The sequence below is a fragment of the Heptranchias perlo genome, chromosome 15, assembly GCF_035084215.1.
Source record: "Heptranchias perlo isolate sHepPer1 chromosome 15, sHepPer1.hap1, whole genome shotgun sequence".
NCBI lineage: Eukaryota > Metazoa > Chordata > Chondrichthyes > Hexanchiformes > Hexanchidae > Heptranchias > Heptranchias perlo.
In genome coordinates, this window is record NC_090339.1 from 4,833,803 (window position 1) to 4,849,429 (window position 15,627).

The following is a 15,627-nucleotide window of genomic DNA, read 5'->3' on the forward strand; positions in this document are numbered from 1 at the left end:
ACCTGGAAACCCGACCCGCAGGTCCTGCTGATTCTGACGGTAGAACCGGTTTAAAATTTTTCCAACAGGTTTTGTGCCCGACAGCCAGGCAGATTGACCGGCTGCCTGCTCGTCAGGAGGGAAAACAACCAGGGAGAGATTCTGGGGGGGGGGGGGGGGGGTCGAGGAGAGGATCGTCGGGGGGGGGGGTCGAGGAGAGGATCGTGGGGGGGGGGGTCGAGGAGAGGATCGGGGGGGGGGTCGAGGAGAGGATCGTGGGGGGGGGGTCGAGGAGAGGATCGTGGGGGGGGGTCGAGGAGAGGAGAGGATCGTGGGGGGGGGTCGAGGAGAGGAGAGGATCGTGGGGGGGGGTCGAGGAGAGGATCGTGGGGGGGGGTCGAGGAGAGGAGAGGATCGTGGGGGGGGGGGTCGAGGAGAGGATCGTGGGGGGGGGGTCGAGGAGAGGATCGTGGGGGGGGGGTCGAGGAGAGGATCGTGGGGGGGGGGTTGAGGAGAGGATCGTCGGGGGGGGGGTCGAGGAGAGGATCGTGGGGGGGGGGTCGAGGAGAGGATCGTGGGGGGGGGGTCGAGGAGAGGATCGTGGGGGGGGGGTCGAGGAGAGGATCATTGGGGGGGGGGTCGAGGAGAGGATCGTGGGGGGGGGGTCGAGGAGAGGATCGTGGGGGGGGGTCGAGGAGAGGATCGTGGGGGGGGGGTCGAGGAGAGGATCGTGGGGGGGGGGTCGAGGAGAGGATCGTGGGGGGGGGGGTCGAGGAGAGGATCGTGGGGGGGGTCGAGGAGAGGATCGTGGGGGTTGGTCAAGGAGAGGATCGTGGGGGGGGGTCGAGGAGAGGAGAGGATCGTGGGGGGGGGTCGAGGAGAGGAGAGGATCGTGGGGGAGATCGGGGGTGGGGGGAGGTCAGACATCACGGGCGGGGGGGGGGGGGACCTGGGCGATGATCAGCTGAGGACTGGATTCCTCTCGGCCAGGTGAGCTTGTTGGGCCTGGAGGAAACATTCCCGCTCTTCCAGGCCCACAGGCAGAGCAATAAAGGCCCTCACCTCGTGGATCCAGCTCTTTTATCTGCCGGGATCCTGTGTCCCGGAAAACCCGGTCTGCAGGGTTTTGAAAATAAAAGTTGAGTTAAAATGGAGGCACGCAGTCACCTTGAAATATTTCAGTGACCGATCTGCCTCCGTTAAAGTCGGAACTGGGCGGGTTGGGCTCGGGTTTGCTGTTTTTATTTTTATTTTTATTTTTAACCCCCCATCTGCCCTGAGGGTTTAAAATTATTTCTGGGTTGCAAGGTCCAGTACCATAACCACTAGGCTACCATACCCAATATGCAGAACAAAACCTACCCATCGCTGGTTTCTGTCCGCATTAAGGCTGCATTTACACTAAGACTAGACCGTATTTGGGCACTGAGCAACACCAACAACAACTTGCATTTATATAGCACCTTTAACATAGTAAAATGTCCCAAGGTGCTTCACAGGAGCGTAATCAGAAAAAATTGTCACTGACCTGAAGGAGATATTAGGACAGGGTCAAACAGGTAGGTTTTAAGTAACGTTTTAAAGGAGAAGAGAGAGGCGGAGAGGTTTAGGGAGGGAATTCCAGCACTTAGGGTCTAGACAGCTGAAGGCATGGCTGCCAATGGTGGGGCGAAGGAAGTGGGGGATGCATGAGGGGCCAGAGGTGGAGGAGCGCAGAGATCTCGGAGGATTGTAGGGCTGGAGGACTTTACAGAGATAGGGAGGGGCGAGGTCATGAAAGGATTTGCAGTCGATATAAATGGTAGTTATGCAGCAGCTCCACCATTAGTGATGGGATGTCTGGTTGTGGGCACTAGAACAAGCCCCTATAATGGACACGGTGCAATGCTATCGTGTGAAATGGGTTGGCGATATGTTTGATGTTAGAACAAGCAGTGGATTCCCCTTTGAAACGGCTGGTGAGTTGGGATGGGGGCAGCTAAGTTAATTCTGGTGCTCTGGACATCATCCTGCATTTTTCTGTGCATCTAAACTGTGCCAGGCCTGACTTCGAATTCCACCTGGATAATGGATGTGAAAGTTTCCACTGGAAAGGGCTTCACTCCTCTTGTTTTAATCACCGATCTGCCTCCTGAGTTATACTGCAACATCTCCATTCCGCCAAGTGGAAATTGCTTTGCCTTGACAGTATGACTGCACCCTAAATTTGATTTAGTTTGGGGGCTTGTGTGTCGCTGGACTGTTTCGTGCTTACAGAGTAACCTAGGAAACGGAGTGCCAGTTTTTATTATGTTTTGCAAATCACCAATAATAAACAGAGCAGCTCAGCTTGTGTTTGTGTCAGTGCTGTGTAAATGTGAGTGTGTGCTGCTGTTTGAAGGGGATGGGTTGGTGTGTGTTGACTCCTTGCAGGGACGTAGTTGGCGGCTCTCTGTGGGAGCAGGGTTGGTGACAGCTGGCTCTCACCAGGGAGAATTGTTGGTGTTTGCTGACTCTCCGATTGGGTTGAGTCACTGTTTGCCGGTTGGAGGAGGGTCCTTCAGTTTGAATGGTAAGAGGCAGCGCCAATGGTGATGTTTTAGCTGCTAGATTAGCTCTTTCCAAACTGTAGGGCAACCAGTACTTTGCCCGATTTGTCAATGTGATTGTGGAATTCCAAGCTATATACTTTGCACACGCTTTAGCAGTGACCCTGAGTACTAAGATTATTGGACCAAATCATCACACTGTAATAATGGGAGAAAGTGGCAAATGTTATTAAACTGCAGTGAATCCCTGTTTGTCCATTCCTAGTTAACTGTGATACTGGTTTTATTTCCATATTTACTCACCGTGTGATATTTAAATGTAGAAATGGGTGAACTATGGTTCAATGTTAGTTGCTGGTTTAGTTGTAGACATCCATGATACTGTAGAGCTGTCACATAGTGTAACATCATCACTATAGCACTGGTCCAGCCTGCACCTGTGGAGACCTCACATCATGGCGTGTGTGTGGGGTCAGTATTATTACAACTTTAATCTTCAGAATATCTTCAATGCCTCCCTGGGTTCCGCGAATTTCCGTTGGTAATATTAGCTGGGAGAAATCCATTTGTTGTCATCACCTGTTGTTCCATTGTACATCCGAAACCTCATCAGATTTTCTCCCCTGGAATAGTGGGCTTCAGGTTTGGGCCTGCCCAGCTTAGGAAAGCATGGTGTCCTTGGAGAAAGTCCAATAATGATTCACCAGGCCAACACTTGGGTGAAGGGATTTAGCAACAAAGAAAGATTGGGTAAACTTGCAGGTGAGCAGGAGAAGGGGTGAGCTGATACGGTGTTTAAAATGAGTGAGTTGACTGGGTAGTTCGGGAATGGCTTTTCCCTCCGATATGGGAATCAGAACAACAACTACTTGCTTTCATATAGTGCTTTTAACGTAGAAATACATCCCAAGACACTTCACAGAGCAAAACGTACGGCAAGTCGAGAAAGAAAGATTAGCAAGGGATGACCATAAACTTGGTCAAAGAGGTGTGTTGTGGAGGGGTTTAGGGAGGGCAATTCAGAGATTGGACCATAATAATTGAAAGCATGCCCATCAATGGTGGGTGGGGGGGGAGACAGCGGGGAAGAGATGCCTAACAGGCCAGAATCAGAGGAACGGAGGGTGTTTGAGGGGGTTTGTAGGGCTACAGGAGGTTATAGAGATAAAAAGAGGGGTGCAGAGTTTGGATGAAATTGAGTATGCGAGATCTATTTTCTACTACGAACACGGAAAGAATTGGCCTGTGAACACTTACTGGTGCCGCGATGTCGGATACTTGTCCTAAGAATTGGATGTTTGGGTTTCTGCTCATTGCCATTCTGTCAGTCAGTGAAACTGTACCTAGAAACACTTTCGAAAAACGTAAACAGGTCTGAGCACAAGTTCGATGCACAATCAGGGCAGTGGTATTTGAAACTCATATTTTCAAGTACATTTTAGGATATTTGCTGAATGGGCTTTTGTGATGGGTGCAGACCATTGGTTCATTGGGCCCTTGTCACTCCTAATGTAAGACGGTGGTAGCTGCAGGTAAAGGGGGACTTGTTGATCACTGGTAGATGGGCTATGACATCGTCTAACGCATACAGGACTACCTACGGTTCCCCAGATTGTCCCTAGATTATTTCCTACGACTACCTGTGCCCAACTTTAGTTATTCAACCCCAACAAACAGCTTGCCTTCATATAGCACCTTTACTGTAGGAACAATATCCCTGGACCCTTCACAAAGAAGTAAAAATAGACACTGAGCATAAGGTGGGGTGGTTAGGAGAGGTGACCAAAGGCCATGGTTGAATAGTTTTGAGAAGGTATTTAAAGGCAGGGAAAGAGGGTGTGAGTTGGAGTTCCTGGGAGCAGAGCCAAGATGGCTGAAGGCTTCGGCACGGATGAGGGAAGAGGGGGTTATGCACAGGAGACCAGAGTTAGAGGAACAATGGACTCGGGATAAGACGTAAGGGTGGAAGAGGTCAAGGAGGTGGAGTGGGACAAGTCTCTGGAAGAATTTGAAATTGATGTATTGGGGATTAGGGAGTGAATATAAGTTGGCAAGAATTGGTGTGACAGTCATGCAGCCCAGGATTGGGTACGGAGTTTTAGGTGAGGTGGAATTTGGGAGGTGGCAAAAGTGTGGATGAGGATTTGGACTGCGGTGTGCGTGAGGTAGGGATAGAAACAGGTGATGTGGCCATATATAATGGGATAGTTCAAAGGCAGATCATTGTATGACACCAGTAGATTAATTCCTTTATCAGTTTCAGATAAAGATCATTACTTTCACTAAGTTTCATTTGTCCGTAATCAGTTGTTTGTTTCAACACAAGGGCGGCCATTTGTACAATAAAAACCTGATAGATGTTTGGTTATTGCGTCACATAGAAACACAACTAGTGCTAGTCCTGATAACAGGCCGATTCGGCCCCACCTGCAGTGTTGGGTACAATGCTGGTCACCGTATTAGTGCAATGAAGGACAAGTCCCTTTGGCAATGCAGCACTCCCTCAGCACTGCACTGGAGTGTCAGGCTGGATTTACTGCTCAAGTCTCTGAAGTGGGTCTTGAACCCATCACCTTCTGACTCAGAGGCGAGAGTGCTACCACTGAACCACGGCTGACACCTGATAGTGAGTGAAGTGTGAATGGAGTTGAGGAAATAGAGATGGATTTCACTATGCTCTTCACTTCAAAAAGTACTTAATTGGCTGTCAAGCGCTTTGGGGCGTCCTGAGGCCGTGAAAGGCACTATATAAATGCAAGTTCTTTCCTTCTAACTGAGTTGATGGGTGGGATCAGGGACTTGAGGTTCAAGGAAAGACTGTAGAAACTGGGAATGTTTACGTTGGAGAGGAGAGGGCTCAGGGGAGACCTTATGGAAGGATTCAAGATCCTAAAAAGTTGTGGGCAAAATTAACGTTAATATGTTTAACATAGACATAGATTCTACAAGAGGGCATAGCCTCAAAGTTAGAGGAGGGAGAGTGAAAATTCAGGCTGGATGTAACTAGTGTAGACAGAGGGTGGTGAGTGTATGGAGCAGATAGGCCCAGGGAGGCAGTGTGGGGCTGATTGTATCAAGAGAGGGTTGGATAAGTATCTAGAGAAAAGTTTGATTGAGGGGGATGGTGGGAGATGATATTTCCTAGAACTGGGCAGGTGGACTTTGAGAAGCCCTTTTCCAGTCCTGAAACTGCAGGGCAGGAACCTAGTTTAAAGGACTTGGGTGAGCTCACGCATACTCCAGGAGCGATTCTGGAGCACATTCTCTGTTTTCTGAACTTTGTGATTGTGTAACTAACTTCATCCCTTTCCTGCCTGTTGGACAATTTTTTCCCCCTTATTTGTGGAAGTTTGTGGCGACTTTCAGAGATGGTTAGTGTGTGACATCAGTGAGTGTGTGATGTCAGCTGTGTAAGGTAATGGTGCAGAGTTAAGTCGAATGTTTTGCAGTGAGAGGCTGGTTTGTTCATTACTGAAAGTAATAAATAACTCGTCCAGATATCACAGCAAGATTCCATTTCCCTGTGAAATCCTTTCTTGTGAAACTGGGTATTCTCTGAATGACAGCCTTGGCTCAGTGGGTAGCACTCTCGCCTACTGAGTTAGATAGGTCATGGGCTCACTCCAGAGACTTGAGCACATAATCTAGGCTGATACTCCCGTGCCGTCTTTTAGATGAGACGTTAAACCGAGGCCCCATCTGCCCTCTCAGGCGGACGTAAAAGATCCCACGGCACTATTTAGAAGAAGAGCAGGGGAGTTCTCCCCGGTGTCCTGGTCAATATTTATCCCTCAACCAATATCACAATGACCAGATAATCTGTTTTTAATCACACTGCTGTTTGTGGGAGCTTGCTGTGGGCAAATTGGGTGTCGCATTTCCCACATTACAACAGTGACTACTCTTCAAAAGTACTTCATTGGCTGTAAAGTGCTTTGGGATGTCCTGAGGTTGTGAAAGGCATGATAGAAATGCAAGACTTTTTTTCTTTAGGGGATGGCCTCTTAAACTAGTTGAGCAGTCCTCTTGTGATTTGTAATCCTCTCAAGTACCCTTAACGCCAGTGCAGTGTGCCTCTCGCTGTGTATATATGTTTCTTGAATCCTGAGTGACCTTTGCAAGTGACACTCTTACAATACTGCTTGCATTCCTTAAATCAGTATTGCCACATTTGCATCTTTGCAGTAGGTCAGGTCCTGTCAAGGCTTCCAACACCTTGACTATTCTTTCTTTGCACTTCCTCAAAAATCAAGGTGAGGATTCACCGCCACGCTAAACTAGATCTGCACATCTGGACTAGGGTTGCCAATCCTCCAGGACTCATCTCCAGGTCACTGCTGCGAGAAAAACCCTGGAGAAAAATCACAGGGGCATTAAAAACATTGTGCTTTTTAAAAAAAAATGTTCTTGAAACACTTTTGTATACTAGTTATAAAAATATTGGACACGGGGGGAGAAAAAGGCTGTTTGTCTGACAATCAAGCATCGTCCATTCGGGTAACGAAGAGTCTGTTTGCTCTCCGATTGGTGTGGGAAGGCGGGACACTGCAAGGATGGACATGTCGGGCGGCCAATGGCAGGGCGGTTGGAGAGAGGAGGTCATGTGATGGAATACGTCCAGCGTTGGCAACTTTAATCTGAACATACTTGAGCATGGATTGGTTGGATTGTTATGATGGGTCTGTAGTCTCAGGTTTGTAATGAAGGTTTCTCTTTCAGCTCCGAGCTGGGCCCTTTGACGAGTTCCAAATTGCCACCATGCTGAAGGAGATACTCAAAGGCTTGGACTACCTGCACTCAGAGAAAAAGATCCACAGGGATATTAAAGGTAAGCTCGCATCACTGAGCTTGACCAGGCTTCTGTTCTGTGTAATGTGGCGCGGAGCATTTCTGAACCTTTTCTCTTGCTCCTCCAGCTGCCAACGTCTTGTTATCTGAGCAAGGCGATGTTAAACTAGCGGACTTCGGCGTGGCTGGCCAGCTGACAGACACGCAGATTAAACGGGACACCTTTGTCGGCACGCCGTTCTGGATGGCACCGGAGGTCATTCAACAATCTGCTTATGACTCAAAGGTAAGAGTGGTGCAACAGCTGGCTCACAACCCTCAAAGTCTACAGCGCGGGAGGAGGCCATTCGGCCCATCGTGTCTGTGCCTGCTCTTTGCCAGAACAATCTGAAACTAATCCCACTTCCCCGCTCTCTCACTATAGTCCTGTATCTTCCTCCGCTTCAAATGTTTATCCATTTCACCCTTAAGAGATGACCAGATATTTAGTCCTCAACCAACATCACTAAAAACTGATCATGTCATTTATCTCCTTGCTGTTTGTGGGACCTTGCTATGTGCAAATTGGCTGCCATGTTTCCTGCATTACAACAGTGACTACACTTCAAAAGTATTTTGTTGGCTGAGAAGTCCATAGCAATGTCCTGAGATTCTGAATGATACAATATAAACGTGTTCTTTTTTTTTCTTTCTGTCTGTCTGTCTCTCTCTCACTTTCCCTCTTTCTCGCGCACTCTCTTTCTCTCTGTTACTCTTTCTTTCTCTTGCTCTCTTTCTCCTTTTATCTTTCTTTCCTTCCTTCCATGAGATAGCATGATGCAGGCTCCTTGCAATTCTTCCATTATTAATCCGTAATTGCTCTAACTGCAGCACTGTAGCGTCTCAGTGGGCTAATGTCATATCTTCCCTGTGTTTTGAAAGTGTCTCGATATCTCCTTTCTCTTGCAGGCAGACATCTGGTCATTGGGAATTACTGCCATTGAGCTGGCCAAAGGTGAGCCACCCAATTCAGACATGCATCCAATGAGGGTCCTGTTCCTTATACCCAAAAACAACCCGCCAACTCTGGGAGGAGAGTTCAGCAAGTCTTTTAAGGAGTTTGTCGACGCCTGCTTGAATAAGGACCCTTCCTTTGTAAGTATCTAGGGTGTTCGATTCACTTTTGAGTCTTGCATTCTGCAAACCACCCATTTTATACCATATGTCTGTTTGCAGGAAACCCACCACTGCTGTTTAGGGTTTTCCCCACTGAATTTTGGCTGTTGCATGACTTTAAAAAAAATAAAACTGAAGGTTTAAAAAAGGATTTGCTCCATTTGCTCAGAGCTTGTATTCTTTTTACACAGGCAAACAATACAGGTTCCAGGAATGTCAACCTCTCGTTCGTAGAATTAATGTGTTTACGTTTCAGTTTATTTACAGACAGAAAATGAAAGAGGCTCAGTTAATCTTTTCCAAGGACTGCTTCACACACAAGCAATGAAACTCTTAGTGAGATGGAGTGGATCAACAGAAGAATTTTCCACCAGTTTGTGTGTCAGTACAGGCCCCCGAGAAGCAGTTTCTTTTGCCTATTTACCATCTCTCTCTTTCCATTTTTCCTCAGCGTCCAACAGCCAAGGAGCTGCTGAAACATAAATTCATCCTTAAAAACTGCAAAAAGACCTCTTATCTAACGGAACTAATTGATGGGTACAAGAGGTGGAAAGCAGAAGGACACAGTGATGACGACTCCAGTTCCGATGAATCGGATTCGTACGTGCTTTTTAATATTATAATATATTACGGGTAGTGTGGTTATGTTACTGGAATCCAGAGAACGTGAGTTCAAATCCCACCATGACTTTAGGAATTTGAATTCAGTTTTGAAATTCAGGTTCGCTAATGTCCTTACCCGGTCTGGCCTATATGTGGCTCCGTTCCCACACCAATGTGGTTGACTCTTAACTACCTTCTGAAGTAGTTCCGTCATCACACATCCGCTCCATCACCAAGACCACCTACTTCCACCTCTGTAACATCGCCCGTCTCCGCCCCTGCCTCAGCTCATCTGCTGTTGAAACCCTCATCCATGCCTTTCTTACCTCCAGACTCAACTATTCCAATGCTCTCATCTTCCACTCTCCATAAACTTGAGCTCATTCTGAACTCTGCTCTCCTTGTCCTAACTCACACCAAGTCCCGTTCACCCTGTGCTCACTGACCTACAATGGCTCTCGATCCGGGAACACCTTGATTTTAAAATTATTTTTTCTTATTCGTTCATGGGATGTGGGCGTCACTGGCGAGGCTGGCATTTATTGCCCATCCCTAATTGCCCTTGTTTTCCAATCCCTCCGTGGCCTCGTCCTTCCCTATCTCTGTAACCTCTTCCAGCCCTACAACCCTCTGAGATCTCTGCACTCCTTCAATTCTTGCCTCCTGCCCATCCCCGATTTTAATCGCTCCACCAATGACGGCCGTGCCTTCATTTGCCTGGGCCCTAAGCTCTAGAATTCCCTCCCTAAACCTCTCCGCCTCGCTACCTCTCTCTCTTCCCTTTAAGATGCTCCTTAAAACCTACCTCTTCGATCAAGCTTTTGGTCACCTGTCCTAATATCTCCTTATGTGGCTCGGTGTCAAATTTTGTTCGATAATCGCTCCTGTGAAGCGTCCTGGCATGTTTAACCACATTAAAGGCACTATATAAATGCAAGTTGTTGTTGTTGTTGTTGAAGTGGCCTAGCAAGCCACTCAGTTGTATCAAACTGCTGCAAAGCAGTGGTTGAACAAGGCAGCCCACCATCACCTCCTTAGGGCAACTAGGGATGGACAATAAATATCGGCCTTGCCAGCGACACCCACATCCCGACAATTCATTTGTTTTAAATTGTCTCAAGTTTGTGGGAATCACTATTGTAGAGCTCCCCACGGTGTGAGTCTAGGTTTGATCTCAGTGGACTGGTGACAGTTTGCCCCAATGCCCTAATCGTTATCTGATGAGGTTTGCTGTGTATTGATGGTGGGTGAGGACAGGGCTCTACTGCGTTGCCTGGCAGGAGTGAGTAGCTGTCGGTGCTGATAAACAACCGGCTGTATTAGGGACTGGAAGATGGTCAGTGTGTATCAGATCCCTGACTGAAAGATGGTCAGTGTGTGTCAGATCCCTGACTGAAAGATGGTCAGTGTGTGTCAGATCCCTGACTGAAAGATGGTCAGTGTGTGTCAGATCCCTGACTGAAAGATGGTCAGTGTGTGTCAGATCCCTAACTGAAAGATGGTCAGTGTGTGTCAGATCCCTGACTGAAAGATGGTCAGTGTGTGTCAGATCCCTGACTGAAAGATGGTCAGTGTGTGTCAGATCCCTGACTGAAAGATGGTCAGTGTGTGTCAGATCCCTGACTGAAAGATGGTCAGTGTGTGTCAGATCCCTGACTGAAAGATGGTCAGTGTGTGTCAGATCCCTGACTGAAAGATGGTCAGTGTGTGTCAGATCCCTAACTGAAAGATGGTCAGTGTGTATCAGATCCCTGACTGGAAGATGGTCAGTGTGTATCAGATCCCTGACTGAAAGATGGTCAGTGTGTATCAGATCCCTAACTGAAAGATGGTCAGTGTGTATCAGATCCCTAACTGAAAGATGGTCAGTGTGTATCAGATCCCTGACTGGAAGATGGTCAGTGTGTATCAGATCCCTGACTGGAAGATGGTCAGTGTGTGTCAGATCCCTGACTGAAAGATGGTCAGTGTGTATCAGATCCCTGACTGAAAGATGGTCAGTGTGTATCAGATCCCTAACTGAAAGATGGTCAGTGTGTATCAGATCCCTGACTGGAAGATGGTCAGTGTGTGTCAGATCCCTAACTGGAAGATGGTCAGTGTGTATCAGATCCCTGACTGAAAGATGGTCAGTGTGTGTCAGATCCCTGAAGCTGGAAGGCAGCAAACAAGTCTAAATTGTTTGAAAAAGAGTCAACAGATTTGTGTATCTGGAAATCCCACAGCAGACATGTTCATATCCATTATACAGAGAAGGCACCAAATGTTAATTGTATGATTTATATCAATGAGGGTTAATTGTATTCAAGTGGTGGGTATTGATTGGGGACTCTCATGTATCCTTTTGATAGGAGAGTTTATCTATGGTGTAGTGGGTGTGTAAGGAGAATCCCTGTGAACAAAGGCTTGGAAGCAGCTAAAGACCAGGCTCTAGTATACTTTCCTTCACCACATGGCTATCCAATATTAACACCAAATTATTGTAAGGGATTCAGTTGGGGATAATTAGGACTCTGTTCTATTGTACTCTGGTACTGTAGAAGCTGTCCACAAATCTTAAGTCTGAGCCAATCTGTTTGGAGGTGATGGTTGAGTGATAAATGTTGGCCAGGACATCGGGAGAACTTCCCTGCTCTTCTACAAACAGTGCTATAGGATCTTTTACATCCACCTGAGAGGGCAGGTGTCTCAGTTTAACGTCTCAGCCGAAAGACGGCACCTCTGACAGTGCAGCACACCCTCAGTACTGCACTGGAATGTCAGGCCGGATTATGTGCTCAAGTCTCTGGAGTGAGGCTTGAACCCATGACCTTCTGACTCAGTGTCAAGGCTGACACTAAACTCAGAGATGTAATAAAGAACGATATAAATGGAAGTTCTTTCTTGCAGGGCATTATGAAATTCCTTGCTCACCTTGTTGTAGTGTTGGCCATTCTCCATTGCATGGCGCAATGCCTAGGTTTGCCGGAAGTCCAAACCTAAATGTTCCTGACTCTGGGCAGGCCATTGAACTGGACATTAATAAGATGTGAAGGACGAGCCAATGGCTGAATGGGTAAATTCACAGCCCAGTGTGGTACTGATCCATACGGAGCAGGAGAGTTCATTCCGGGTCTGTGCTGAATTAACGGTTCTCAGGCGCAGCAATGGTGTGTTACTGCAGTTTACATCCCAGTGCTTGGAGACCAGTAACAATATCAACTAGGGTTCACCAGGCTCAGGTGCGAGGCCTTCCTGTAGAAAGTCCTGAAGAGCTTGTGAACACTGTCTAGGATTACTCTCGAAGAGTGGCTATTTGGTCAAAATACTTGGAGTGCTGGCCCCACAGAATCTCAGGCCAGCTCTCACCCTGCGTTTGGAGTTGGGGTAGAGGGGGGGTGGAAACAAAGAAAAGCAATAATCGGTCCTTTTGCTCAGAGTCCACATGTGTGAGATTACCTGGGTTCTGTAAATAAGGTAGCATTGAATCTTAAGAGATGGGAATCAAAGCTCCTGCACTGGCCTGTAACCCGCTGTTCTTTTCTCCTTCAGTGGAAGCAATGACAAGGAGAACAAAAATGCGAAGCCCATCGAGTGGTCCTTCACCACAGTGAGAAAGAAACCTGACCCAAAGAAACTGCAGAATGGAACAGTAAGTAACTAAGAGTTTGCCACAAGGAGTGACCTAGCTCTCGTTCCTCTCCCTCCTTAATTCCTGAAGTATAGGGTTACATAACTTGAGAAATAAATGTTCCACTGAGTCGTGTGCTGGGTGTTTATTTGGGTGATGCGCATAACTGTGAATCTAATCAGTTTGTACAACCTCCACTCATGGAGTGTGAGGAGCTGATAATTAGCATTGGCTCAGTGAGTAGCACTCTCACCTCTGAGTCAGGAGGTCGTGGGTTCAAGTCAAGAGATTTGTAATGTGGGAAATGCAGCAGTCAATTTGCTTACAGCAAGGTCCCACAAATGCAATGAACTAATGACCAGATCATCTATGCTTGAGAGCTAAATATTAGCCATGACACCAGGGAGAACTCCCCTGCTCCCCTTTGAGTGAAAAAATTGCCCCTCTTCTCCAGAGGGGCAATTTTTTCACTCAAAGGGTGGTGAGTGTCTGGAACGAGCTGCCAGAGGCAGTAGTAGAGGCGGGTACAATTTTGTCTTTTAAAAAGCATTTGGACAGTTACATGGGTAAGATGGGTATAGAGGGATATGGGCCAAGTGCAGGCAATTGGGACTAGCTTAGTGGTATAAACTGGGCGACATGGACATGTTGGGCCGAAGGGCCTGTTTCCATGTTGTAACTTCTATGATTCTATGAAATAGTGCTGTAGGATCTTTTACATCCACCTGAGATGGGGCCTCGGTTTAATGTCTCATCCGAAAGACGGCACATCTGACAGTGCAGCACTCCCTCAGTACTGCACTGAAGCGTTAAGCTGGATTATGGGCTTGAGACTCTGGAGTGGGCCTTGAACCCATAATCTTCTGACTCAGAGGCGAAAGTGCTACCCACTGAGCCACGGCTGACACCGTGATAGTGAGTGAAGTGCGAATGGAGTTGGGGAGACAGAAGACGGCGTGCTTCCACCACTATATTAGTACTGATCTAAACAATCGTTAACATTTGCATTCTTTCATTATCTAGGACCAAGACCTCAAGAAGTTATCGGCATGTTTATCGACTGTGATCGCTCCTCTCTTTGCTGAGGTAGGTAAAATGTGGGGGCCCCTTTTAAAGGAGCATGCTTTGTTTTTTGCAAGGGAAAGCGTTCGAACAGAACTAAAACCTGTGCATCTTTCTCAAACCAGCTTAAGGAACAGAAAAGAGGCAATGCAGGAAAGACTGAAGCAATAGATGAACTTGAAAAAAGCATTAACATGGTAGAAGCAAGCTGCCCTGGCATCACGGAGAAGATGATAAAGAAACTAATAGACAAGTTTCAAAGGTCAGTTCATTGTCGGGTAATGTTTGAAGCACTGGTCTTGTGTGTTTGTAACTGATACATTAGTAATAAATCTGATGTTAATTATAGTGTGTTATTTACTTAGCTGTATTGCTATTTATTTATCTTTATGATCCATTCTCAATCTAAATAAATCCATGCTAGTAATATCTCATTGAGGCACTAATTTCATCAGTTCTCTTACACTCATTCCCAGCTTCAACAATTGTACCTCTCTCTATCTCTGTAACCTCCTACAGCCCTCCGAGATCTCTGCGTTCCTCCAACTCTGGCCCTTTGCACTTCCTTCGGCCCACCATTGGCAGCCATGCCTTCAGCTGTCTAGGTCCTAAGCTCTGGAATTCCCTCCCTAAACCTCTCCACTCTCTCTTCTCCTTTAAGATGCTGCTTAATACCTACCTCTTTGACCAAGCTTTTGATCACCTGTCTCAATGTCTCTTTCTTTGACTCAGTGTTGATTTTCGTCTGACAATGGTCCTGTGAAGTGCCTTGGGACGTTTTACTATGGTAAAGGTCCTGTATAAATACAAGTTGTTGTTGTACAAATTAAAAACAATCGGAAAAATTCTCATTGCATTTCCCACCCTGATATCCTCCCCTTTATTTACTGTTTGCTTTATCTAAATGAAGCATCTGTCTGACTCTATCAGATCCAGAAAGTGTTACACGTGCACAGTCTCTGCCTCATTTGCACCATCAAACCTCAACTGAGCAGATGGGGGATTCCCCGATGAATAAATAACCTCTGGGAGAGAAAATAGGGGCAGTCATTTCCTACTGTTGCATTTTCTGACCCGGAGCCAGAAATTTGCAGCCAAGCTACAAACTTCCCTCTGCAACAGCAGTCAACCTGTAGTTGCCCCCAGGATGTGCCTATTTACGGCAATCGAGATTTGTGGCCTTAAGGAGACAGGCAACACAGGAATAGGAGTAGGCCATTCAGCCCTTCAGGCCTGCTCCACCATTGCTGCAGTTTAGCAGTGGGATAATACATTGTGCATCTTTGAGGTTACGCCCTGCCCTTAAAAAATAGTAGATTCTCCCAGTTGCAATGAGCAAAACTAAATTAAGGTGATTTAGAACATCTGGGAGAGAACGAGGATAAATTTCATAATTCACAAGGAATTGCCGTTGATTTGTTAGATTGACTTAATTGGATATTTCTTGTGGGGTCCGGAGGCTGCCATTTGTGTTTAGAACCACAATGGAATCCTGTTACACCGATCGCTGCGTCTAGTGATCAGTCGCTTGGAATGGTCAGGAGCTACTGGGTTCAAATCCCACTCCAGAGACTTGAGCACGTAATCCAGGCTAACACTCCAGTGCAGTACTGAGGGAGTGCTGCACTGTCGGAGGTGCCATCTTTCGGATGAGACGTTAAACCCCGTCTACCCTCTCAGGTGGACGTAAAAGATCCCATGGCACTATTTTGAAGAAGAGCAAGGGAGTTCTCCCAGTGTCCTGGCCAGTATTTATACCTTAACTAACATCACTAAAACAGATTATCTGGTCATTTCTTTCATCACTGTTCGTGGGATCTTGCTGTGTGCAACAGTGACAACACTTCAAATAAGTACTTCATTGGCTGTGAAGCGCTTTGGGACATCCTGGGGGTGGTCAAA

General features: G+C 47.0%; 1 protein-coding gene across 1 annotated transcript in view; it reads left to right on the top strand.

Annotated features, from left to right (window-relative positions):
• stk26 (serine/threonine protein kinase 26) overlaps window positions 1–15,627 on the top strand; it is a 135,999-nt gene that overhangs the window by 113,785 nt on the left and 6,587 nt on the right. The window contains exons 4-10 of the mRNA XM_067996780.1: window positions 7,227–7,335; window positions 7,424–7,581; window positions 8,244–8,429; window positions 8,902–9,050; window positions 12,585–12,684; window positions 13,687–13,749; window positions 13,851–13,987. Coding sequence (XP_067852881.1) covers window positions 7,227–7,335; window positions 7,424–7,581; window positions 8,244–8,429; window positions 8,902–9,050; window positions 12,585–12,684; window positions 13,687–13,749; window positions 13,851–13,987 — 902 coding nt within the window. The remainder of the gene's footprint in view (window positions 1–7,226; window positions 7,336–7,423; window positions 7,582–8,243; window positions 8,430–8,901; window positions 9,051–12,584; window positions 12,685–13,686; window positions 13,750–13,850; window positions 13,988–15,627) is intronic.